At 41.9% G+C, this 25,253-nt stretch overlaps 4 protein-coding genes across 6 annotated transcripts; all 4 read left to right on the top strand.

Annotated features, from left to right (window-relative positions):
- The first annotated feature begins 203 nt into the window (after positions 1 to 203).
- Positions 204 to 5,444, top strand: LOC128751637 (alpha-2,8-sialyltransferase 8F-like). Its single transcript, XM_053852813.1, has 7 exons — positions 204 to 283; positions 2,093 to 2,167; positions 2,251 to 2,325; positions 2,663 to 2,789; positions 3,408 to 3,520; positions 3,586 to 3,678; positions 3,741 to 5,444. Exons 1-7 carry the CDS (start codon positions 207 to 209, stop codon positions 4,195 to 4,197), a joined length of 1,017 nt encoding a protein of 338 aa, XP_053708788.1. The 5' UTR covers positions 204 to 206; the 3' UTR covers positions 4,198 to 5,444.
- Positions 5,445 to 9,544: 4,100 nt separating this feature from the next.
- LOC128751636 (alpha-2,8-sialyltransferase 8F-like) lies at positions 9,545 to 12,826 on the top strand. Its single transcript, XM_053852811.1, has 7 exons — positions 9,545 to 9,967; positions 10,903 to 10,974; positions 11,037 to 11,111; positions 11,594 to 11,720; positions 11,793 to 11,905; positions 11,983 to 12,075; positions 12,149 to 12,826. Exons 1-7 carry the CDS (start codon positions 9,843 to 9,845, stop codon positions 12,603 to 12,605), a joined length of 1,062 nt encoding a protein of 353 aa, XP_053708786.1. The 5' UTR covers positions 9,545 to 9,842; the 3' UTR covers positions 12,606 to 12,826.
- Positions 12,827 to 14,759: 1,933 nt separating this feature from the next.
- Positions 14,760 to 17,736, top strand: LOC128751230 (alpha-2,8-sialyltransferase 8F-like). 3 transcript variants are annotated; one of them, XM_053852121.1, is made up of 7 exons: positions 14,760 to 14,811; positions 14,940 to 15,045; positions 15,382 to 15,456; positions 15,954 to 16,080; positions 16,153 to 16,265; positions 16,343 to 16,435; positions 16,508 to 17,735. In XM_053852121.1, exons 3-7 carry the CDS (start codon positions 15,407 to 15,409, stop codon positions 16,962 to 16,964), a joined length of 840 nt encoding a protein of 279 aa, XP_053708096.1. In that variant the 5' UTR covers positions 14,760 to 14,811; positions 14,940 to 15,045; positions 15,382 to 15,406; the 3' UTR covers positions 16,965 to 17,735. The 3 variants fall into 3 exon arrangements, with proteins under 3 accessions (XP_053708096.1, XP_053708094.1, XP_053708095.1); XM_053852119.1 differs by lacking the exon at positions 14,940 to 15,045 and having other exon boundaries at positions 14,770 to 14,902; XM_053852120.1 differs by lacking the exon at positions 14,760 to 14,811 and having other exon boundaries at positions 15,021 to 15,163; positions 16,508 to 17,736.
- A 4,076-nt stretch (positions 17,737 to 21,812) lies between these two features.
- On the top strand, positions 21,813 to 24,915 carry LOC128751166 (alpha-2,8-sialyltransferase 8E-like). The gene is made up of 7 exons (XM_053852017.1): positions 21,813 to 21,948; positions 22,361 to 22,435; positions 22,508 to 22,582; positions 22,943 to 23,084; positions 23,872 to 23,984; positions 24,053 to 24,145; positions 24,205 to 24,915. Exons 1-7 carry the CDS (start codon positions 21,863 to 21,865, stop codon positions 24,671 to 24,673), a joined length of 1,053 nt encoding a protein of 350 aa, XP_053707992.1. The 5' UTR covers positions 21,813 to 21,862; the 3' UTR covers positions 24,674 to 24,915.
- Positions 24,916 to 25,253: the final 338 nt, after the last annotated feature.

Raw genomic sequence — 25,253 nt, 5'->3', positions numbered from 1 at the left:
CCTGTTTCATGCCGCACCTCCCCTTTGCATTGCACTGTACATCATTTGTGCTATGCTTTCTTATCCCTTATAGAGCGCTTTGTCTCCTGTTTCACAATCCAGTCGTTCTTGAACATCTATATCAGGTGGGCGTGTTTCCTCGGTTTGAAGTCCAAGAAAACGTGCAGCCAAGCTGAAGCCGCTTAGAATCGCGGAGGAGCTGAGACATGAGGAGTTCATTATTTGTGTTCGTGGTGTCTCTGGGGAGCTTGGCAGCGACTTTATTTTGGGTCACACTGGATGAGTAAGTGGAACTTTGACATTTCCTTGTTCTGCTGGAGTCAGTTGAATTGTTTATTAAACTCATTATTTGGAGTTATTTCAGTACTGTGAGAGATCAGGAAAATTGTGTCAGCTTTCATCAGCAAAAGTGAATATGAAAGTGAACAGGGTGTATGATCCATATTTATTCAGGGATGCTGTCATGAAAGGACGGCACCATTCGCACCTGCTCTTAGCCAAACCACCTGTGGAAACAACATCTGATCTATTGTCGTTGGTCATTTGTTTCAATATATGAATGTATCATAAAACTAAGAAACTGAGTCTCAGATAGTAAGCTTGTTTCAAAAAAACAGGCAGGTTTTAGGTTTTAATGTGATGTTGTTTGCCAACAGGAATTCTGTTTTCTCTGTTGTTATCTCTGTTGTTATCTCTGTTCCCCACTGTTTTCCCACATGCTACTGCACGTTGGATTCTTTTGTGTCATGTGTCGATTTCAGTTCTGCTATATGTTAAGCAAGTGTGAAAGTAAATCATGATTTATTTTTATCATTATTATTATTATGAATCAGGTTTTGTGCTCTATCTTGAGCTCAACAATGGTCAGAAACAAAAACAATTGCACGACTGTTGAGTCAACCAAAAATAAATCAAGTTCGCTCGCTCATAAAGTGTAACATTCAAAACAACAAAGGAAAATCCAGTTCAATATCAACTGAAAACTGGTCCGAGGTCAGCGTGCCGCCTGACAGTGTGGAATGCTATTTGTTTTATTAGCATTGTCCTTATGTACTTTCAGGAGGAGCAAAGCTATTTTGGAGTTATGAATCATCTGGGTGTGGAAATGCGTGATGAAGTGTGTCGCTAAATTTTTTCATGTGTTGCTTTTCACAACAAAAGTTCCCAGATGGGTTTTGAGAGTCCTTCATTTTCGCCTTCAGCTACAGCAAAAAGTAGAAAATGACTTACGGCACACTGTAAAATCGATTTGACAATGCACGTTTCGCATCTGCGACCAAACGGAAGCTCCACCTCTCCATCCACCCAACCTCATTTGACTGCGGTTACATGATACACGAGTGATACACGAGCGATACACGAGCGTAACCCGACCCGAGTGTAGTTCTCCTCTGTGATGAGGGGTGGTGCCCTGAACTATTCACTTCTTCCAGTTCCTTTGACCGTGCGAACCATGCTAACGGTTGCTAACATGGAGGTAACGTCTCTTTAAACCAACAAATCACCTCTTTTTATCTTATTGTGCGAACTACCAATAAAAATAACCCGGGCGAAGGAAGTTGAAGACGCATCTGCTCATCTGCAGATCATCGTCATAGCAAGTTATAAAGCAGGTATCAGGTTTGTTATGTGTTCACCGCGGACATCGACTCAGAGCGAGGAACACACATAGTGCATATCAGAATCAGAATCAGAATCTGAAAAAAAAAAGAATTTTATTTTTGCCATGGTCAGTGAGGAGCCCACCAACTAGGAAAGTGTTTTGGAATAAAGTGCTGACATAAAAATAAAAATAAAAATAACAGTCACCGTATCCAGTCATAGTCGAGCTAGTTGGCTACATGCTAGCTTAGTCAGGGGCTACACACTGAGACAGCGTGTTTCTTAGTTTCTGGCACCTCCGGGAGCAGCTGGTCAGCTGACCTTAAGGACCGCAGAGGAACATTGGTGGTTAAAAGCTCTCTTAAATACAGTGGGGCAAGACCATTGAAATCGCATGCGTGAACGCCTAAATCTTTCAGGTTAAATTCTGTAGTTGGCTTGGTTCTCCCCAAGTTTGCTTCCATTCTCATCACTATCTTCCTTTCCACAGTGGGGTAAATCATTTTAAACTGCCGAAGATGAAACGCCAACCCCTTAAGCCCTCCCAGTTTTGCCAAGGCTGCAAGTGGGTGATGTCAAAGAGCAAGTTCATCTAACACTCTGTCGTGCAATGAGTAACCGAGGATCCCGCTTCTACAATTTTCACAGGAAGCTCATTGACGATACTGTAGAAATTTATTCTCGAACCTGGTGGAGGCAACAGCAGCATCAGAAAAACTTCAGGTATGAGTCGCGGCATTTATCCCAACATCAATTCATGCCAATGAAGACGTGCTGGTCACCAGAGAAGCGCTTCATTCCATCATCCTGAGCCTTTTTTCATTGTGAGCCACTAGATGTCACTCTCTGTCTTTGGATTTGAACAACCATTTCTGTGAAACCTCACCTCATTTTTAAAATGGGAATGCCACCTACTGAGCTTTGCGAGTGGGATCACTGTTTCATGAAGCCTCATCAGCACATCGACTTTTGCTGAGAAGCATCACAATATCAAGTTGAATTGATTCCATTGTGTGCTGTGCTTTTGCTCTCATGGTGAAAATGCCTTCTATTTTCACAGGTCTCTGTTGCGCGAACAGTGCAACGGTTTAGATGATGCCATCCTCACCAAAGCCAACTCTCGAGTGAAAACACATCTAAGCCCTAAACGTGTGGTGTCAAGATATTTTTACAGCATCCTTCCACGCGTATGTACTACTCATGACCTCTCCATTTTCTATAGTGGTTACATTGTAGGCTTCCTCTCCAGGCTTGGGATAGTGATGCTCACAGTCAGGGGAAGTTTGAAACCAAACCTGAAGCTTTTCAATACTGAAGTTTTCCCTGGTCCTGACTGAATTGTCCACACACATAACATGGCTGATCAGCAGCAGAACATAGACTTAAGAGGTTGTCTACTAAGAGAATCCTTGTGTCTGGGGTGTGTCACGAGAGATGGCTCCTGGGTCTTAAATATTTACCCCCAAACAATCCTCCTGTTTGTGGGAAGGGCCAACTGCTCCCCACTTGAGCTGTGGCGTGGAGTGTAACTGATCACAAAGTGATCCGAGAGAGAAGCTATCTGAGCCATCATTTAACAGTGAGAAGTAAATCTCATTCGACCCACTACGTCCCTTCAGGTGTCTGGACATTTTTTCGGCAACTTTAGTTTCATGTTTCTTCTGGGATTCTTCCCTTAAAGAACACCAAAGTCCGTTGCTGGGACTGAATCTTGATGTGCTTGGGGAGCGAAGTTAGAATATAAAAATCCATAAATGTGCGCCCACCTTTAAGTTGGATCCTGTGGTTGCTTGTGTTTTCACCAGAGGAATCCCTTTTTCAATAAAACGTGGGACACGTGTGCCGTAGTTGGAAATGGAGGAATCCTCTTTGACAGTCACTGTGGGAAGAAGATAGACTCGGCTAACTTTGTCATCAGGTAAGACTGGAATGATGTTTTCAGAGCGAACCATTGTTAGCGCTTGTTTTCTTCCTCATGTCCAGGTGTAACTTGCCTCCCTTGAATGGCGACTTTATGACACACGTGGGCAACAAGTCCAGCCTTGTGACGGCAAACCCAAGTATTTTCTACGAAATGTGAGTATGTCAAGGGTTCGCTAGTGAAGGGCGTTTCATGATTCTGCTGTTGACATTTTCAGAAACAGACTTGGAAACTACTCAGAGCGATTCCTGGACAGGATAAGCGCTTATGGGAACGCCATGATTGCTTTGCCTGACCAAACTGATTTGGTCTTTAAAAGCATCAGCATCCTCCGAGCTTTAAAGAGCCCGTCTCGCCCCGTCTTTCTGAACCCGAAATACATGAGTAAGCTGACCGACTTTTGGCGCTCCAGAGGTGTGAAGGCTGCTCGGCTCAGCAGTGGGTTGTTCATGGTGAGCATGGCGCTGGAGCTCTGCAGGAACGTGCACGTGTATGGATTTTGGCCCTTCAACATCGACCCGTTCGGACTCTACTACCTGCCGCATCACTACTACGACAACAGAATGCCGAGAAGATTCCACAAAATGTCTGCAGAGTTCATCAACCTGTTGCAGCTCCACGTTCAGGGTGTGATCAGGCTTCACCTGGGGTCTTGCGAAAAGCCTTCATCCTGACAGTGACGCCATGATGCTCCCAGGAGTGAGAAACCCGCACATCCACCATGACGTCCTTCTAATTCAAGGAGAGCAGGACATGGTTGACGGCTTGGCAGGACACAAAAAGGACTGGACACTGTTCACTTTAAAGTCACCACAGTGGAAGGAAAGTGCACAGAAGATACCACACTGGACCTTTGCACTATAGCTAAAAATAGCACAGTGATACTGTGAGTAAAGGCCTGTTTTTAACTTATCTTTGTCTTCTGGGGATCGTGTGGTGTGACGTCTTATCCTGACATATTAGGTCACACTGTTCCACCATGCAGGAAAAACAGGTTATGCGTTCACAATGTCGGTATTCATATATATACGTGTATTGAAATATGGAATGCAGTCTGACCCCTGGTGAATGTCGAACGTGTGACTTGTAAGTGATCTGTCAGCGGGTTCATTTTTTATTTAGGGCTTGGTTGACAGCGCTTATATAAGTTGCTGCTACGCTTGTCTGTATTACATTGTTATTAAAGGTGCCGGGAAGAATGCAGAGCTGTCGCTACGTCATGTCTGTATGTTTGCACTGTCATAATGCATAATGGTCTCTAAAAACCAGAGTTTCTCGTCAACCAGGTTCCAAGCTGAGAGCTGAGACCTTTAACACTGGTGACATTCAGCTCGGTTGATCCTTTTAATCCACAAATCACGACATCTACCCCCATTGTGTTGCCTTTGAGTTTGGTGTTGCTAAAGCACCTGTCAGTCAAGGTTATACGCATTGAGTGAGCTCCTCCGTCACCTGATTTCTGTCCACATTTCCATCTAATCCTTCCATCTGTCTGGTGAAGCTATTTGTTCAGATCAACCAGGCAGAGGGTTTGGCGTGTTCAACGTGTTACTCTGTGGAGACCAGTTGACTACAGCTGTGTTTTTCAACCTGTTTCTAGTGACGGCATCCTTGGTTCAGTGAAAAAATCCCACCAAAGGAACCTCGGCCAAACACAGTGTAGCAGAAAATGTATTTGTTTCATGTGTCTCCACAAAGGGTGCGCAATATGTCAAAATATGTCATGATTTATTTATTTATTTACTTACTTTAAATAACTGTTTCGATTTTTTTTGCATGATTTTATTATCGTTTTGATTTTCCAGACAAATGAACTTCATAAAAACAATTATTCTTTCTCTCTTCACATTTTGGAGCACATTTATTTTGTCGTGCATTTAGTTTTTCGCCATCCTTTAAACCACAGAGGAAACTCTGACAGTTTATGAGTATCAATAAAGTTTTGAAGTGAGTGTGTGGTCAAGTTAGAGTTAGAGGCGCATCAGGTTTAAAAACAGCTGGACTGTGTTACACACATTGTTTCTCCTTCTTCTTTTCCTCTCAGAGGTGGCCACTGCAGATCATCTTCCTCCATCTCCCCCTATCCTCGGCTTCCCCTTCTCCCAAACCTGAAAACAAGTTTAAACTTTAAAAGTTGGTCAAAAAAATAAATGTACAACCAAATAAATGCACTCAAAAATGTGAAGAGAGAAAGAATTATTGTTGTTAAAGCAAGCTGTGGCAAAGCATGTTAAAAAAAAGAAATGTCTGGAAATCACTCAAGCTTAAACAAATAAAAAAGAAGGTAAATTAGAAACTGTATTTTAACACAATACCAGTCTGGTCTGTGGTAGAAATCTGACTGGATGTCTACTTTCTAGAAGTTAAACGCTGAACAAAAGACCTAAACAGCAATTGTCCCACTAAAAGAAATAACGTCAGTGACTTGAATTTTTGTTTGACCCTCTGAAAAAGCTATTTAGTGTTTGACTCATCCTGTTAAAATGACAAAAAAAACCAGTCATGTCTTCACTGATATTTTACTAAGTAGTAAGTTTACGAAAGCAGTCTGCGTTCATTTGTTTACTTCCAGTTCTTGCCAACGAAAGCTGATGACATCAACTAGTTTGAGCAAAATGAAGCTGTATTTTAGTCTCTTTTCAGCGCATGTCGATTTAACCCAGTGTGTACGTCAGTGCAATATCAGCACCTAGTGGTGTAGAAGAGACACATATAAACTTCTATCTCTCTCTCTCTCTTTATATATATATATATATATATATATATATATATATATATATATATATATATATATATATATATGAACATGATATATATTCATATATATATATATATATATATATATATATATATATATAAAGACAGAGAGAGGAAGAGAGAGAGAGAGATAGAAGTTTATATGTGTCTCTCTATATCTGCGTACTGTACTTGGGCTCATTTGAATATATATATATATATATATATATACAGTACGCAGAGAGCTTCATGGAATGGATTTCCATGGCCGAGCAGCTGCAAGCCAAGCCATCCATCACCAAGTGCAGGCCGGCAGTGGACTATAGAGCAGTGGAGATGCCTTCTCTGGATTCTTGAATCCCGCTTTTCCATCTGGCAATCTGATGGACGAGTCCGGGTGTGGAGGTTGACAGGAGAGCGGTATATTTAGGACTGCATTGCGCCAAGCGTGGCGTTGTTTTTCAGGAGTTGGGCTTGGCCCCTTAGTTCCAGTGAAAGGAACTTGGAATGCTTCAGGATACCAAAAGATTTTGGACTATTCCATGCTCCCAACCTTGTGGGAACAGTATGGAGGAGCCCCTTCCTCTTCCAACAGGAGGTCAAGGTCCATAAAGACATGGATGACAGAGGCTGGCGTGGATGAACTTGACTGAGTCCTGACCTGAACCTGACAGAAGACCTTTGGGATGATTCAGAGCAGAGACGGAGAGCCAGGCCGTCACAACCAACACCACTGTGTGGCCTCACCAATGCGCTTTCAGAAGGAAAAGGGGGACATCATATTGAACCCTATGGGTCAGGGATGGGTTGGCACTTATATGGGAGTCAAGGCAGGTGAGCAGATACTTTGAGGTTCTCTTTAAGCCCATTCATTTCATCAGATTTAGCAATGATCTCCATGATTTGTCTGGTTAAAATAAAACAAAATATTGTTTTTAACTGAATGGGACAGAACCTGACAAATATCATCTCCTCAGTTAACCTGTTTACAACCAACAGTGAAGGTTTCATACATCCATTCTACTGTTATTCTGTTCACAAATGAACCCACAAACAACACCTTTGCATGCTTTTTTTTGCGGTGACATTCATACAATCTTGGTCCCACAACACTCATTCAGCCATGCGGCTCTAATATTTACCATGGTTGGAGAAAACAGGGAGTCACATGACACCAAGAACAAAACAATGACTCTGTTTTGTAACTGTTTTCCAGCGGCTGTTTGAAGCCAATCCTCCAACAACGTTCGATTGTCTTAAACGAAGCATCACATTTCTTCTCAGCTTCAATGAACAGCAGATGGCGCTCTCATTTAATAAGTCATCTTCGTCTCGCCATCGTTTGGCGCTTAAAAAAAAGAGGGATGAAAATGACATGTCTTTCTACCGAACAGTTTATGGCAATGAAAATGTTTTTTTCTTTGAATACTGTGAACCGATCGACCAGAAATGGATTTTTGAGACAGATCTAATACAAGTTACACATTTTTTATTCTACTAATGAAGTACTCCAAGAGGCCTTAAACTAACATATAATTCAAGTGGTAGATATATAAAAATTTGAGTCAAAGTGGAGGACAATAAGTAGCTCATCCATCCAAGACATTTCGTATCTTATTTTCGGAAAATAAATAAATAACAAAATGCCTTGGACCTTGTATGCTTTTCCGTGTTTTAACTTATTTTAAATTCTAAAAAAAAAAAACAGACATCTGCCCAGTGCACCTCAGTGACCTCATGAGCTTCTATACTGCTTTATATTTTCTCCTGAAAGATGAAGGCTTGTGTGAGGAATGTTTTGGATTGTGAATACAATTTTGAGCTTTCCTGAAGACCAGGAGATCCGAAAGATCAATGGATTAAATTTGTTGTTCAAGGCAGACAGCTGCAGATATAGATTATAATCTGGCGGGCTGTTACAGTGTCCGGGAGCCGTGGTTCAGAGGTTTTGACTCAGGGGTGGCTACTGTAGCAAGGACCCACCTGAGGATCCGGCTGGCTCGCAGGTGTCAAATAGAATGCTGAGATTTCCGGTAGACTGGTGACATCATCAGGACGTGAGCAGAGCAGCAACGCCTTGACAAACCTTCATGCGTCATGCAAATGTGTCGCCCGCGTCACAGAGTTGTGGCTCAGGGTGATTCCAGGGTGCGGCAGAGGGTGAGGCGTGATCTGCTCCACAGGCAGTGAAGTGGAATGTTGTTTAGTCTTGTCTTTTTTGGGTAATGCTAATGATCTTACATATTAAATAGCTAAGTTTATTCCGTTTTTCATACTGTATATTTTGTAAACTGAAACTCTGTTCGCTAATAATAGATATTTTGTTTCCACCATGGTGTTCTCCCGTTTTTTCTTTCTTTCTTCGTCTTTTTGTTCTCTCAAAATACATCCCAATTCTCAGCAATTTTTATCAACGTGGTGCACCTTGAGAAGATTTTGAAGAAGATGTTTGAAACAAGATTGATCTTGTAATATTGAATTCAAGCACTCCTCAACCTCAGTGTGAGTTGAAGTTCAAATGGTGTCTTCTTGAATGAAGCTCTGCTACTCAAGGAGTGGAAATAGTCATGGACTCATTTTCCATTTGTTCAACTCGGAATTGCATGTCATGGATGAACATAAAAATAAAAACTTTCTACCTCAGAAGCAACTTCATTTGGTGCTGTTCTAAAGGTTCATCTGGATTTATGATATGACAAAAAGACAAGTGAGTTCGTTGTTTATCCTTCTTCCGATTCTTGACAAAACACTTCTTGACCATATGACTTTATGGGGACGTTTGGACATTCAGAGGGTTACGGTTAAGGCTAGGTTTAGCCGTCCAACACCACTCCATCTTTTGTTCAAGTGCTGGTCTTTCACCAGAACCATCCAAGAGGGGAGGGATTATTGTTGACTACATGCAGGCACAAGACAGCTCTACGTTACTAGAGCGCCCTCATGGTGATGGTTCATGAGCCATGATGAAAACATGACTCGTTGTCAGCAGGACAGAACCGAGTTGGTCCCCGGGTATTTGCCAACAACTCTGCTTGAGACAAACCTGTTCTGAGCGGTGTGGTGGATCGTGATGATCAGATGAGGTGCCTTGCATTTGTCCCACAGTGGGGAAATTCAACGTGTCACAGCAGCAATAAGCAAGAACACTAAGGCATCAAAGACAACAAGAACAACAAAGACACACACCGAACAACAAAGACACAAACAGAGCAACATCAAACATAAAACACATCAGATAATAAATAAGTAAAAAAGACATTTTATAAAAAGTTATCCAAATGCATAGGCAGTAAAATAGGAAAGATAGGAGATACACTTTGACTTTGTCCAGTTTCTTCCATCAGTGAACATTTAAAAACCAAGATCGCTCAGTCATTTCCCCCATCATGTGTCAGCGTCATGTCTGCAGTGGCTGCTTCCTCTGCTGTGATTCCGCACGTAATAAGTAGTTAAGCGATGAGTCAGAAACAAAACTGGTAAAACCAGGATTGTTATTGGCTCTGCCAAGAAGTGCATCACCATTTCCGTCAAAAGAGGGCTGGGAAAAACAAAGACAGCAACAACAAGTTCCACAAACCAGGTAATGGCGGCTGTAAGTGGCCGTGAACGGGTTACAAGCATGACTAAGATTTCCCGTTTATTTAACCTGCTGACCGCACTTGTTCTGGGAACCATCCTGTCAACAACGTGGTACATGCAAGACACCAGGTAAGGTCCATTTTAAACTTCCAAATATCATTCTACACTGCAATGACCAGGAATATCAAATGCTGTTGAGTTGACGCCGGAAACCAAAATTTAGTCTACATCATGCTGTTGAGAAATATTGTCATCCGAGCCTGAAAGTCAGGATGGAGACATGGGACTTTCAGGAAGTGCATGCTAGTACGCTCTCAGGCATGTACTTTCATGGGCCAAACCTTAGACAACACACTGCTTTCGTATTTACTCACCACTCACCCGTAAAAATATTTATGGCACGTTTTATTATTAGACACAAAATTGGCATGAGACATCAAGCAGGCCATGCCGACATATTGTTTTAGGTGTGACATTATCACAGACCTCTAAATGCAGCATTTCTCAATGAAGCTAGTGGACAATTATATGTCCAAGGAGGCAAAATTGTAAAGTGGCACTGTTGTCAGGGGCCCTAGAAAGAAGAAGAAATTGATAAAGAAGCAAAATATAGGGGGGGAAAAAAGTAAATAAATATGTAATTAAACACAAAACAAAGATATATACATGCAAAGACACAATATAAAATGCATTATATGATGTGTATGATATATTTATTATATGATGTATATATATATATATATATATATATATATTTGGACATACACTTTCACTAAAGGATCATTTACTGCTCATATAATGTATTGAAATGGTAGAGAGCATGAAGGGAAGAAGACAAAGGAAAAGAAAAAGCTTGAACTGAAAACTGAGATTATTGTAGGACATGTTTCAAGATGATCAGTCACATAATTTCACGAGGGCCACATGAAAACAACAATGGTTCGCATGGGGCCCCAGGCCACCCGTGGCCCAGGATACGAGCTATGGCTATGCTATATTTATTTTATTTATTATTTTTACTTTTTAAATTTTTCTGCTTATAATCCTCCTGGTTTCCACCGCAGGATACAACCTTTCAAACCACCAAAGATGAAACGACAGCCCCTGAAGCCTTCCCAGTATTGCAGAGGCTGCAGGTGGGTGACATCAGGGATGGAAGTTCATCTAAAACTCTGTAATGCTGGCAAATATGTCACAGGAAACTCATCAATGACACTCTGGAAATTTATTCTCGACCATGGAAGAAGCAACCAGAGCGCGTGGCCGAATTCAGGTATGATTCACTGTTTTAGTTCAACCACCCTGAGCTGCCGCCATGTGCACAGGCGTTTGTGGGGAAGTGCTGACGCCACATAGAAAGGGCAGCAGTTATTCATAAAATTCTCATTATTAAGATCATAATTCTCATCGGTTATGTGTTTTTGGATCAGCACACTGGGATTTACAATTCCCCGATTTATTACTATTACATTTATATTATTATTATTTAAAAACAGCACCTGGTCAAGCTGGAAAATAAAGAAAAATTTTTGGAATTTTGCTTTGTGAATTGTAGTTCTTGCTCTGAAATATAATGTTTCAGTCGAGAAGATGTTTTTAAGATATAGACTTCACTTTGCATACAAATAAGCTCCAGTTGTTTGATTTCTTTGACTGAATTATGTGTGTTAAAATATTGGGAAACGAGCTGCTTGGCAGAGGTGTGCGCTGTCTCTGTGCTTTTCTCGGGCAGAAAACATTTTCTTTCTTGGACAGGTCTCTGCTGCGCGAACAGTGCAATGGCTCAGAAGATGCCATCGTCACCAAAGCCAACTCTCCTGAGAACACGCGCTTGACCTTGAAACGCGTGGTGTCGCGCTCCTTCTTCAACATCCTCCCATGGGTTCGTATCAAGGAAGACCTCTCCATTCTATAGTCTAACATCCAAGTGTTGAAGTCCTTACGTTTTCTCCAGACAAATCCATTTTCCAAAAAAACGTGGGACACGTGTTCTGTTGTGGGAAATGGAGGAATCCTCTTTGACAGTCACTGTGGGAAGGAGATCGATTCAGCTGACTTTGTCATCAGGTAAGACTGGAATGATGTTTTCAGATTGTTGGCACTTTAGTAACATCCTCTGTAACAGTTTTCTTCCTCATGTCCAGGTGTAACTTGCCTCCCTTGAATGGCAACTTCAAGACACACGTGGGCAACAAGTCCAGCCTTGTCACTGCAAACCCAAGCATTTTCAAAGAACTGTGAGTATTTCGAGGGTTTGCTGCTCAACTATAAAGAGTGGTGTCTTCTCATTTTAAAAAATTTTATTTTCAGAAATAAACTCGGAAACTACTTACAGAGACTGGCAGAGAGGATAAAGACCTACGGAGACGCCATGATTGCGTTTCCCGATGAAAATTCTTTGGTCTTTAATAGCATTGGCATCCTGCGAGCATTAAACAGCCCGTCTCGCCCCGTCTTTCTGAACCCAAAATACCTGACTAAGCTGACCAGGTTTTGGCGCTCCAGAGGTGTGAAGGCTGCTCGGCTCAGCAGTGGTTTTTTCATGATCAGCATGGCGCTGGAGCTCTGCAGGAACGTCCACGTGTATGGATTCTGGCCCCTCAATGTCGACCCCTTCGGACTCTACTACCTGCCGCATCACTACTACGACAACAGAATGCCGAAAAGATTCCATAAAATGTCTGCAGAGTTCCAGAGCCTGTTGCAGCTCCACGTTCAGGGTGTGATCAGGCTTCACCTGGGGTCTTGTGAAAAGCCTTCATCCTGACGCTGACGCCATGATGCTCCCAGGAGTGAGAAACATCTCATTCAAGAAGACAATGACATGAGTGACTGCTTGGCAGGACACAAAAAGACAATGAAAAGAGACCTCAGTGCACTACGGTGTGATGCTAAACACAATGAAGTATTAAAGTTCCTCACAGCATGAACACCTCTAGTGGGTTAATTCTGTGTTGCACCCTTTTGTTTCTGTTGAAATTTTCAATACATGTTTTTAACTTATTAACTTGCCTTTATATATATATATATATATATATATATATATATATATATATATATATATATATATATATATATGGACAAAATATGTATCCGGGCATGTGTGAACAATGCTTCAACTGGAGTGTTACCCCATGGTTGTTGAGTAAGTCTTTGTCGACAACTGTGAACTCTGTCTGTCTATTTAGCAAACTTTCAGGTTTAAAAAAAACCAGAAGGCCAAAGGTAGAATAATAGCATTGCTTACAACAGTGATTCTCAACCATAGGGCGCCCCCTAGTGGGCTGCTAGAAGTTTTTTGTTTTAAGCCTCTGCTGTGAGGGCTGCGAGACGCTCAGTTTTAATCGACTTGCCACACATGGTGGCAGTAGTGTGTCATCGACTTGGCTCGACAGCTGCAAATTTACGGTGGTTATTACTATGAAGAAAAAAATGATGCGACCGCGCCCCCAACAGTAAAAACTGCTCACCTATAGTACTTACTTTCTCCATGGTGCTGTACGTGCCTTTGATTGTACACTTCCTGTCGAAGGGTTGGACGCAACTCCCAACCGAAAGGTTCCTCTTTATTTTCCCCACTTCACGACTATGTAAGCATCAAAGCTATGAATGAACATATTTGGAATTATGCAGGAAACAAAACAAGTGTGATGTGTATCTTTGATATTTAACATTCTTCAGAATAGCCACCCTTTGCTTTGATGACTGCTTTGCACACTTTTGGTGATCTGGTGAATCATCCAAAGTATAAAACATATTTAGAGTTATTTATCATTTCCCAGGGCTCCTGCTTCAGTTCCACGTCTTCAGTATTTACAATGCAGAAAGTAAAAAAATAAATGTGAATTCAAAGTTGAGTAACACGTCTGTCCAAGAGGCCTGGCATTTTTTTTTCTTTTTTTGTAGAATACTCTGACTCCAGGGATGTGCTCTGAGGGAGTCCACTTTCCCCAAAGAGAACAGTGTCTGCCGCCCTCTGACGGAGCGTTTGTTTGAGTTTGTGTGAGAATCATTCACCGCAGTGCTCACAACTCACTGCTCCCTCTCCATCTCGTGCCGTGCAGCTGCTCTTCCTACCCACAGCATTAAAGGGCAGCCATTCCAAAAATGTTTACTCTATTATCATTATTGTTGTTGGAGCGGTTTGTCACTGATATAGTCATGTACTTTTACATGCGACTTCACCATGCCACAGAGCTCAGAGCATATACCTGAGGAACACATCCTCTCTACCATGGCGTGAATAGGAAAAGCTGACTTTTGCGTCCTATACTGACGAAAAAGGCAGCCTTCAACGTTCCTTGTTGACGCATGGCCGTGACACCTGAGAACATGTGATAAACAAAAAAAAAAAAGAGGTTGGAATTAGCTAAACCACAGGATGGCGCTCCATTTATCCCACGTGGAACAACATGTCACTGGCTTTTTAAAGCCAGTCAAATGGTGACCGAGGACGCACGATCCCCAGCAACTCATTCATCTCAACTTGATCTGAGGGATCGAGAAGGAACGTGTGGTCGAAGTGAGTTGCAGCAATGAGCTCGTTCTTAACTAGCTCTGTCTCAGATGTGTTTCTCCATTTTAGAAAATACAAAAAAAATCCTTCCTTTGAGCTTTTCCTCAAGTGCCATCAAGGTTCTGTGACCCGTGCTGTTGAATGGTTCCTCCGCACCACTAGCTGCCTGAATGCTTCACTTATAGTCGCGGATGTTAAGCAATAAAAAAAAAGATTTTCCACATTCAAGCTTAGAATAAACTTAAAATGCAGGTGTTGTTTTGCCATTTTGCGCGTTACTGAATAGTTAAATAGTGAGTCGACAAACAAAAAAGAACCTAGATAAGTCATACTGCCTTTATAATGTCACATCTTTTGGTATTTGGGTGGGGCAAAAAATAAGGGCGTAGAAGTGAAATAGTTTCACTGAGTTGCTGTTGGCTGCTGAAGAAGAAAGGAGCTGCTTAAATGAACCCAAGTATGTTTCCGTTTAAAAGTGTATTTACCATTTTAACTGTGGTTTCTGTTGGAGTTGTTCTCGCCGTCACGTGGTACATGCAAAGCGATAGGTAAGGACCAAAATTCATCCAGGATATTTCTTGTCAGGGCAGCTGAGTGACAATGGAGTGAAGCTAGTTACCGGTGATGCCAGTGAGCCGACAGCATCATGAGCAATGCACCGCACTAGAGGACCTCATTCAAAGTATTAGAAGTGAAGATACTTGTTCCAGTTTGTCTACCACAGTCACTGTATTACTAGCGACAAAGCGCAATGTAGAGTTAAGATCATAATAAGAGTGGTGCTTTGCCAAGAAAATGGTGGCCGCCAGGTGAGGGAAAGAAGCTGTTCGCCGAGGCAGGAAACAACTGCTAGTGCGTTTCTGTAATTCTGTTTGAGTCGCATTCATAAAGGCATTTCCTCTTTCAACAATAGACACACTGGCTTTAGTGTTCTTGTTCTCTGAGGCCCACTCCAGCATTGCAGTGTGGGTGACATCAAGGATGGAAGTTCATCTAAAACTCTGTAATGCTGGCAAATATGTCACAGGAAACTCATCAGTGACACTCTGGAAATGTATTCTCGACCGTGGAGGAAGCAGCAGGAGCACCTGGACGAGTTCAGGTATGATTCACATGTTATCCAAACACTGTTTTAGTTCAACCACCCTGAGCTGCCGCCATGTGCACAGGCGTTTGTGGGGAAGTGCTGACGCCACATAGAAAGGGCAGCAGTTATTCATAAAATTCTCATTATTAAGATCATAATTCTCATCGGTTATGTGTCGTTGGATCAGCACACTGGGATTTACAATACCCCCATTTATTACTATTACATTTATATTATTATTATTTAAAAACAGCACCTGGTCAAGCTGGAAAATAAAGAAAAATTTTCGGAATTTTGCTTTGTGAATTGTAGTTCTTGCTCTGAAATATAATGTTTAGGTAGAGAAGATGTTTTTAAGATGTAGACTTCACTTTGCATACAAATAAGCTCCAGTTGTTTGATTTCTTTGACTAAATTATGTGTGTTAAAATATTGGGAAACAAGCTGCTTGGCAGAGGTGTGCGCTGTCTCTGTGCTTTTCTCGGGCAGAAAACATTTTCTTTCTTGGACAGGTCTCTGCTGCGCGAACAGTGCAATGGCTCAGAAGATGCCATCGTCACCAAAGCCAACTCTCCTGAGAACACGCGCTTGACCTTGAAACGCGTGGTGTCGCGCTCCTTCTTCAACATCCTCCCATGGGTTCGTATCAAGGAAGACCTCTCCATTCTATAGTCTAACATCCAAGTGTTGAAGTCCTTACGTTTTCTCCAGACAAATCCATTTTCCAAAAAAACGTGGGACACGTGTTCTGTTGTGGGAAATGGAGGAATCCTCTTTGACAGTCACTGTGGGAAGGAGATCGATTCAGCTGACTTTGTCATCAGGTAAGACTGGAATGATGTTTTCAGATTGTTGGCACTTTAGTAACATCCTCTGTAACAGTTTTCTTCCTCATGTCCAGGTGTAACTTGCCTCCCTTGAATGGCAACTTCAAGACACACGTGGGCAACAAGTCCAGCCTTGTCACTGCAAACCCAAGCATTTTCAAAGAACTGTGAGTATTTCGAGGGTTTGCTGCTCAACTATAAAGAGTGGTGTCTTCTCATTTTTTTAATTTTATTTTCAGAAGTAAACTCGGAAACTACTCACAGAGACTGGCAGAGAGGATAAAGACCTTCGGAGATGCTATAATTGCGTTTCCCGATCAAACTCATTTGGTCTTCAAAAGCATCAACATCCTCCGAGCTTTAAAGAGCCCGTCTCGCCCTGTATTTCTGCACCCAAAATACCTGAGTAAGCTGACCGACTTTTGGCGCTCCAGAGGTGTGAAGGCTGCTCGACTCAGCAGTGGTTTTTTCATGGTGAGCATGGCGCTGGAGCTCTGCAGGAACGTCCACGTGTATGGATTCTGGCCCCTCAGTGTCGACCCGTTCGGACTCTACTACCTGTCGCATCACTACTACGACAACAGAATGCCGAAAAGAGTCCATAAAATGTCTGCAGAGTTTCAGAGCCTGTTGCAGCTCCACGTTCAGGGTGTGATCAGGCTTCACCTGGGGTCTTGTGAAAAGCCTTCATCCTGACGCTGACGCCATGATGCTCCCAGGAGTGAGAAACATCTCATTCAAGAAGACAATGACACGAGTGACTGAATTATTAGTTTGCCTTTTATTTTGAAGTCATATGCGTCCATGATAGGGCCAGTAGATCCTATTAGGGGTCGGCAAGAATATATACCATCGACAATATAGTTAAAGATAGATAGATAAAGTCACAAGTCTCTGTATTTTGTGATGTCATCACCTATTAAATCAAAAGTCAGGCATTCAAGAAGCACAGCAGTATTGACTTTGTTTTTGTTTTTTAGAGGACTATATTTTTTGCGCTACTTTTCTTCTTTGGGCTCCACTTTTGCCCAACATTTTGGTTTCTTGCTGAATGTTTATTGGCTTGTATTCACATTTCACTGCACATGAGCACTGAACACTTGAACACATTCAATGGAGAGTAAAGTGTGTGCCCAATGGACGTGTCCAGAACTTCTTCCCTTTTTTCTTTGTAGACTACTCTGACTCCAGGGATGTGCTCTGAGAGAGTCCATTTTCCCCAAAGAGAACATGTGATAAACAAAAAAAAAGACTAGGTCGGAATTAGCTAAACCACAGGATGGCGCTCCATTTATCCCACATGAAACCGTTTCACTCGCTGTTTAAAGCCTTTCAAATATGGGGCTAGACCAGGGACACCTTACAATGGCCTTGAAAAAAAAGAATATTGTCTGAAAAAATAAAGATGTAATATATTATATTCTTACAAAAAGGTCCAGCTAATATTCTGTTTTTTAATTCCTATATTCTTTTTTCAGCCATTTTTTTTTCAATGCCAATGTTCGTTTTTCAAGTTCTCTTCAAGGTGGCACTGGTTTTAGCGTGCAGGGTGAGGAGGGGGCAGAGGGGATGATGGGGGGAGGGAAGGGACGCTGTGTCTTCATGTGATTTGCATATTGGTGCAACATTCAGTGTTCGACAGTGTTTGGTGAAGCTCATGCGTACAGAGCCCCAGACCTGACATTGCAAAAAAAAAAAAAAAAAAAAAAGAATCGTAGCCACAAAATGTTCTTGTCTCTTGTGCATTTATTTGATGCGTGATATCAAACTAAATAACACGGCCATTTACTGATCCACAGTTCCACATTCCAGTTGACAGATCAGTGCGCACATTTTACACATTTCATGGCCATGCTCGATATTTCGTTCCCACAATTTAATAAAGCGTGCGCACGCTTAAATTTTTATTTTTACAACAAAAAAAAAAAGTTTTTCCATACATGCGCCATGTCGAAGATGTTGAATTCCACTTCAAATCACTTCAAAAAAATAAGTTATCCTCCCATTCATTCTCGTGTATGCAACACTGCAGTTTTACAGTGCACCTGACTGTGATGTCATGCATTAAAATGTTCTTTATATTGGTGGAATTGGCGATCTGCAGATGCCGTTTAGAAAACCAGTCCTATCTACAACTGCCTTCTCCAGTCAATATATTGTAGCGGTGCAGGAACCATATTGAAAAACGGAGCCAGCAAGTTAGTTTGCAGGCATTGCCCACCTGAACTGGCATGTTTTCCTCCAAAAACCTCTTTCAATAATTGCAGTGTTGCATACACGAGAATGAACGACACTCGTCTCTTCCCACTCCCCTTTTATCCCCTCTGCCCGCCCTCCACGCTAAAACAGTGCCACCTTGAAGAGAAATTGAAGGTCCAACATTGGCACTGAAAAAAGTTGGCTAAAAAAAAGAATATAGGAATTGAAAAAAAACATTTTTGTACAGAGGTAGAAAACTAGAATGGTATTAAAATTAAAAATAAGAATAGCTATGTCACGATACGAAGGGACGAGGGAGACAAAGCCACGTATAGGGGACGTGGTGTAGGACCCAAGTGCGAGTGGTTATAGGCACAGGAGGGAATTATAAATAATATTTAATAATTAAACAAGAAAAAACAACTGAAAGCGTCACCAAACCGAGAAGAAACGGAGCAAACGCAGAATGAAAAAACAGTACCGAAACTAACAGAAGTGCACAAACATGAGTAAAAAGTCAAAACAGAAAGCGTCACCGAACCGGGAGAAAACGAACTTGAATCACAAATGAAACCGAGAATAAACTACAAAAGAAACCAAGAAACACACGGCAAACAGCAAGAAACCGAAAACACTAACTCAGGAACCACAGTTAAACACAGACAAATCCAAAAATAAGCTAGCTCACAGAACGAGAGATGAGAGAACCAGGAGTTAAATGAGCTAGCTGGCAGAACAGAACAAAACAGAACAGAACAAAAAGCCGAACACAGGAAGAGACACGAGAACCAGGAGTTACCACAGGGGAACAAGAGGAGTCCAGAAGCACAGGAACCAGAGGACACATCACAGGGAACATGGAAACACACCGGGACTAGGAGAACTGGCAGGAAACAAAGACAACGATCTGGCACACATTGCTGGAGCCCAGGTGTTTTTGAAGACAGTTCGTCAGGGGTTAATCGGCTCCAGCCGTGTGCCAAAGGAACAGAGGGGAAAAAAACAAAACCAGGATTCGGAGCCTGGAAGCGGAGCCATGACAAGATATCTATATTTAATTTTTTAGCCTGTATACTACGGCATATGCTTTTTTTCATCCAATATTTTTTTCAATGCAATGTAAGCGGTCTAGTCCCAGAGTCAAATGGCTGCGACTTTCAAGGACGCACAATCCCCAACATTCTTCTCAACTTGATCTGAGGGATTGAGAAGGAACATGTGTGGGCGAGTGTGGTCAAAGCAGGACTCTGCAACACACACACTCTGTCTGAGATACCATAACCCTTTACCCATCCTACAAGACTTATGTGTTTCTCCACATTGGAAAATGTGGAAAAAGGATTTTCCCCATTCAAGCTTAGAATGAACTTAAAATGCAGCTGAGTGACAATGGAGTGAAGCTAGTTGCCGGTGATGCCAGTGAGCCGACTCCTTCCCGTTTTTCTACAAAGCACAATGTCGAGTGAAGATAAGAATAAGAACATAGCACCACCTTTGCCAAGAAAATGGTGTCCGCCAGGTGAGGGAAAGAAGCTGTTTGCCTGGAAGCTGCTCGGTTCCTTCCCAGAAGGAAGCAGGAAAAAACCACCACTGCATTTCCGTCATTTTTTTTTCTTGAGTCACACTCATCAAGGCATTGTGGCACTGGCATTAAAGGCTGTCATCGTCATGTGTTTTCCTAATTTAAACAATAGACAAACTGACTTTAGTTTCCTTGTGGTTTGACTCATCAGTAGTGATCAGTTCCATGGCCTTGCAGCACTAATGTACCTGTTTCACCGGTTACTTCTTCAGTCAGACAACTTAATAAACAGCTAAAAAAATGTATGAACCATCTTTGCTACAGACAATTAATTTTTTCATTTTAATTTTGCTTCCACAAAAGGCTGCCATGCAACATTCAGCCACTCATAAAACAATTGTTAAGACATACCTAAGGTATTGTGCTCTGAGGCACGATACGATGGTGCGGCCTTATTCTCTTAAACCACGAATTACAATAGGTGGTTCCCTGTAGATCGTCCGCACTGAGTCAGTATGTTGACCTTATAGGTCGACTCCTTCAGCTGGCATCTTCATGAGCAAATGTAATATAACTGGGCCTTTTTTTTCTGTGAATACACAGAAGAAACACATCTTTACATCTTCAGTTGCAGTGTTTGCAGTGCAACGCATCGGCGATCCCACAATCCTTTGTAGGTTGCATGAATCTGTATAGGATTCAATGAAAATCTTTAGGACGTTGGTGAATGCAGATTCATCTACAGAACATCACCAAAATAAACTTGTGCCATTTCCAACCAACCCTGTGTCCATATATTGAGCCTAAGCGAAGATCGTAAAAAAAAAAAAAAGGAATTCTGTGGTGAGATAAAAGATATTTTCTGGTCCACCTTGCCTCATGCCCTGGATCACACATATGCTGTCCCTTCAGTTTAAATGGCTGTAAAATACAGCTGTATTTTTATTGTTTGTATTGCACACACTTTTAAATCTTATATAATTTGTTCATTTAGCGCCGCTTTCTTTTGAACTTTGGGAATAGAATCTATTTTCGAGCAACTTTATTTCCTTGGGAGATAGGATCAGTCTGGTTTTGTTCTTCACCTTTGTTCCACAATACTAAACTCTTCGATGGAGTTCTGATAAACACCTCACATATTTCGCATTTCTCTCAGCAAAGTTAGATCCATCTGCTCTGTGGATGCAACAGGATCTCTTCCCATTCTTTGTTGGTCAGGTCTCCCAGCACAATTTCACTCCTCTTGAAATTCTGGTTTCTCAGAGTGCATTGGGACGCACACCCTGAATGTGATTTGATGTTGGGAGACCAACTCAGAGCTAATTCTAGGTTGACTATCACGACCTGAAGCTGCTTGGCTGCTCTCAGTCATCCATAAATAACTGAAACACGCATATTTCTCACGGATGCTGACGAAATCCAGACCCGAAATAACAACCCGAATACCAGCAACGATGAGGACTTGCACCTGGGAAATAGACCAGTCAGGGAAGCTGGCCGTCTTTCATCGGGTGTCAGCCTACAGCATAATGTTAGCTTAAGAGGGTTCATTCAGGATGAGCCAGACAGGCCATTGTACATGTTTGTGACATGGAAGTCAATACCCAACCAGCAATTAAATGGCTGACATTTCAACGTCAATTTTAAAGTCCAGAATGCTAAAAGCCTCCACCAGCCCAACCTGTTTATCCTCTGGCCCATTCATGTGCACTGAATACCTGCTCACAACAGCGCAGCGGTAATTGGTTTTCGGTCAGACTGACAGCATGCCTGCCGTGCTATAAAATCTGCGTGAGCACAACAGTAGTCAGCAAGCACCTGCTCTGTCGGGAGGAGGAAGACGGAACTAGCTGGTCGGGAAGACGTTCGACACATGGAGAAGTACAAGCATGTGATAATATTCATTTTTTGTGTGGCATTATCCATGTCCACCTTGACATGGCACATGCGCGATGGCAGGTGGGTCGACTCTTTTTTTTTTATTATTATGATTTTTATTATTATTTTGTGGTGATTATTGTACAACCAGGTTGTAACTTTGAAAAAAATACTTAAAACAATAATGTAAGTGAATAAAGGAAGCGGATGACTTGAAAAATCAAACTATTTTGGCTTTAGAATAAATATTAATAATAATAATTATTATTATTGCTATCATTGCAGCTATCACATCCAGTTGTTCAGAGGTTATGTGAGATGATGGCGACTTACTATAGTGATTTGAATTGGCCTTTAACTCCCCGAAAAGTCCTCAGATGAACTTACACAGCGGAAATTTCAGTCATCATGTTCTGTCTTTCTAAGATCGGTCTCGCCTTGACTTGACAGTGATAATGTGTCACTATTTTGAATCTGTCTTCTGCTCCCACAGAAGGCACTTTAAAAAACACAATCCTCCGTTTAAGAAAATACGTCCCAAATTCTCCGAACTTGATGAAGAAAGTCAGTAAGTTGATCACCACGACGGGCTCCTCACATGGCGTCATGCAGAGCATTACATTTGACACTCTTTCCACAGAAATATTATCGAAGATGTGAGGAGACGCTATTTGAGAAACTGGCGAAAGCTTGAGCACAATTTTCAGGAAATCAGGTAAGAGTGTTTGGGTTCAAAAAGATGCATCAATACTTGGAGCAAACTCAGCGTTCTATCATGTTAAACGGAAGGTTTTTATCTGAGACACCAGGGACTGAATTACCGAGAGATAGCATCATAACACTGACAAACCAGCTGCCACAGTAGCACGTGTGAACAAACTGGTTTGGGTTGAAAACAGTGCTTTCAAATGCAAATTATACAGGCAGGGTATGCAAAAAAAAAAAAAAAGTGAAAAATAAAGAGAGTGCTATGACCAGACGTCAAATCCAACGTCATGTTTTGTCTTGCTGTATTATGCAATGCATCGAAGCCTTTTGTTGCTCAGTGTTAAATCCGCAATTTCATCACACGCAGATCCCAGCTACACGACGATTGCAATGGTTTTGATAACGCCATCATGACCCAAAGCAACACTCCAGAGGGATCAAAGATCATCTACGACACTTCTACTAAGTCTCTGGTGGTCGGAAAAGATCTTGTCAAGCTCTTGCTAAAGGTATAAACACCAGTTTTATTTGAGAATTTCAAGCAGATGTTGAGGCACCGTGGTGGTGGTGACACAGCTGCGTGGTGTTTCTCGCATCCAGTGGGTTCCAATGGTGCAGTCGCTGTGAAATATTTTCAAAACTATTTGAGTTATTTTGCTGACTAAAAGGCACGTGTCACACGTAATATTGAAGTGACAGAATACAGAGTGAAAGGAGCGCCATCTTGTGACGAACACAATCCTCCATCTTTCTTTTACATGTTGTGTTCGGAAGGAATTCAAAACAGAATTTTCCATTTTCTTACTCTACCTGGTGGGTTTATAAGGAATACTTGAATCCACTTATCCAAGCCCTGAGGCCAGTATCCATGAAAGAAAGGACTCTCCCAGGGTTCTTACCTCAGCCAATGTTGTTGAAAACAGTGGGTTGTCTGTCTGTTTGTGGTCATAACAACTTGGATGTTTTCAGGAAATGTTGAATTTTCAGGTAATGTGTGAAATAGGACAAGGAACAAATGATTCAGTTTTGAATTTTTTTAGCCATCATTTTATTTCAGTACCCAAGATATACACACTTTTAAGGTCTCCATGCTCCCTTCAGTTGGGGTTAGGATTCCATGGGCTGGGTTCGATTCCTGCCCAAAACCCAGCTAGTCAAAATGGAAATTTACTATAAAAATTTAAAAGATGTTTATTTATTCTTAGAAGTGAAATTGCTATGAAAATGATGTAAATGCAAATACAGTAACCACCTACATGTTCATGCATTTATGTAGAAAAATGACCTACTTTTCAGGAGCATCCTTTTCAAAATAAAACGTGGAAGACATGTGCCGTTGTTGGAAACGGAGGGATCCTATCGGACAGCAACTGTGGAAAGAGGATCGATTCGGCTGACTTTGTTTTCCGGTAAGAAAGTCGTCCACAAAACGGTGCGGATCCATTTATGCTCATGTGCTTCACTGTCGCCTGAATAGGTGCAATTTACCTCCTCTGGTGGAAGAATTCACGGAAGATGTCGGTTTAAAGACAAGTCTTGTCACGGCAAACCCAAGCATCCTTCGTACTATGTAAGTATGAATGTTGTGGTGTAGCTTTGTGTCGTCTCACTTCTGCACTTTCTCCACAGGTATCGGTCTCTGAATGAGAGGCGACGGCCTTTTGCTGAGAAGCTCCAGAGCTACGGGAACGCCATGGTTCTCCTCCCTGCCTTTTCCTATAACACCAACACCGAACTGTGCTTCAGAGCAGCCTACACAATGGAGGACTTCAACGTCTCGGCTCGACCTGTCTTTTTCAATCCCCAGTATCTGATTAAACTGGGAAAATTTTGGTTCTCAAAAGGTGTGAATTCTCCGCGACTCAGCAGTGGCTTAATGATCGTGAGTCTGGCCCTGGAAGTCTGCTCCAACGTCGAAGTTTATGGGTTCTGGCCATATAGAAACCACCCCTCAGAACTTTACTCTCTACTTCAACATTACTATGACGACGCACCAACCAACCTCAAAGTCCATTCCATGCCTCAAGAGTTCAAACACTTGTTGCAGCTTCACAACGAGGGGGTGCTCCGGCTTCACCTCGATGTTTGTGAGAAGTAACTCTCTTAAACTCTTCTGTCTGATGCTGCGAGATGCAATAACAAACAACGGATCTGTGCGTTACCTCTCACACATCATGGCAGCTGGTCCAACCAGTTTGTCGCAGTATAAGTCTGATTTGTGTGATGCTGTTTGTATTTGTTCTCAAAATACACCCGCTAGCAATGTCTACACAAAATTATGCTACCATCTGCTGTTATTTATTGCCATCCTAACGAAGTAAGACATGATGTGTCATGTGATGAAAGTCAATTTAATAAATATATTCTTATTTTTAATCAATTGTGGAGGTGGTTTCATTCCATCCAGGACACGAGTGCTTCACCGATATTAAACACCGATATGTATGTATGGTTGTACTGCATGTCATTTCACAGTTGGATTATGAGACAAAAGGAAATGTTTGTGTATGTGTAAGTGAGACGCATGGTGGAAACCGACCAACTACATTTGGGAGCGCTAGACAGTGCACCTTAGCTAACATTAGCAAATGAAAGATCAAGTATCCAACCTGCAAATGCCAGTATTCAAGCCAGACTGGTTTTATGTCCTGAAAACCTCATCAGGAATAGCATGCCCT

Source organism: Synchiropus splendidus, chromosome 19 (genome assembly GCF_027744825.2).
Source record: "Synchiropus splendidus isolate RoL2022-P1 chromosome 19, RoL_Sspl_1.0, whole genome shotgun sequence".
In the NCBI taxonomy this organism is placed as follows: Eukaryota; Metazoa; Chordata; class Actinopteri; order Syngnathiformes; family Callionymidae; genus Synchiropus; species Synchiropus splendidus.
This window is presented reverse-complemented; position numbering and strand designations above follow the sequence as displayed.

Excerpts from the sequence above, each read along its gene's own strand:
- LOC128751636 (XM_053852811.1), top strand. The coding sequence starts at position 9,843 with ATGGCGGCTGTAAGTGGCCGTGAACGGGTTACAAGCATGACTAAGATT. Across the intron at positions 9,968-10,902 it reads TGGTACATGCAAGACACCAG|GATACAACCTTTCAAACCAC; the intron begins GTAAGGTCCATT and ends TTTCCACCGCAG. Across the intron at positions 11,906-11,982 it reads TCAGCTGACTTTGTCATCAG|GTGTAACTTGCCTCCCTTGA; the intron begins GTAAGACTGGAA and ends CCTCATGTCCAG.
- LOC128751166 (XM_053852017.1), top strand. The coding sequence starts at position 21,863 with ATGGAGAAGTACAAGCATGTGATAATATTCATTTTTTGTGTGGCATTA. Across the intron at positions 22,583-22,942 it reads CACAATTTTCAGGAAATCAG|ATCCCAGCTACACGACGATT; the intron begins GTAAGAGTGTTT and ends CATCACACGCAG. Across the intron at positions 24,146-24,204 it reads CCAAGCATCCTTCGTACTAT|GTATCGGTCTCTGAATGAGA; the intron begins GTAAGTATGAAT and ends CTTTCTCCACAG.
- LOC128751230 (XM_053852119.1), top strand. The coding sequence starts at position 14,802 with ATGAACCCAAGTATGTTTCCGTTTAAAAGTGTATTTACCATTTTAACT. Across the intron at positions 14,903-15,381 it reads TGGTACATGCAAAGCGATAG|GAAACTCATCAGTGACACTC; the intron begins GTAAGGACCAAA and ends AATATGTCACAG. Across the intron at positions 16,081-16,152 it reads TCTTCAACATCCTCCCATGG|ACAAATCCATTTTCCAAAAA; the intron begins GTTCGTATCAAG and ends CGTTTTCTCCAG.
- LOC128751637 (XM_053852813.1), top strand. The coding sequence starts at position 207 with ATGAGGAGTTCATTATTTGTGTTCGTGGTGTCTCTGGGGAGCTTGGCA. Across the intron at positions 2,790-3,407 it reads TTTACAGCATCCTTCCACGC|AGGAATCCCTTTTTCAATAA; the intron begins GTATGTACTACT and ends TGTTTTCACCAG. Across the intron at positions 3,521-3,585 it reads TCGGCTAACTTTGTCATCAG|GTGTAACTTGCCTCCCTTGA; the intron begins GTAAGACTGGAA and ends CCTCATGTCCAG.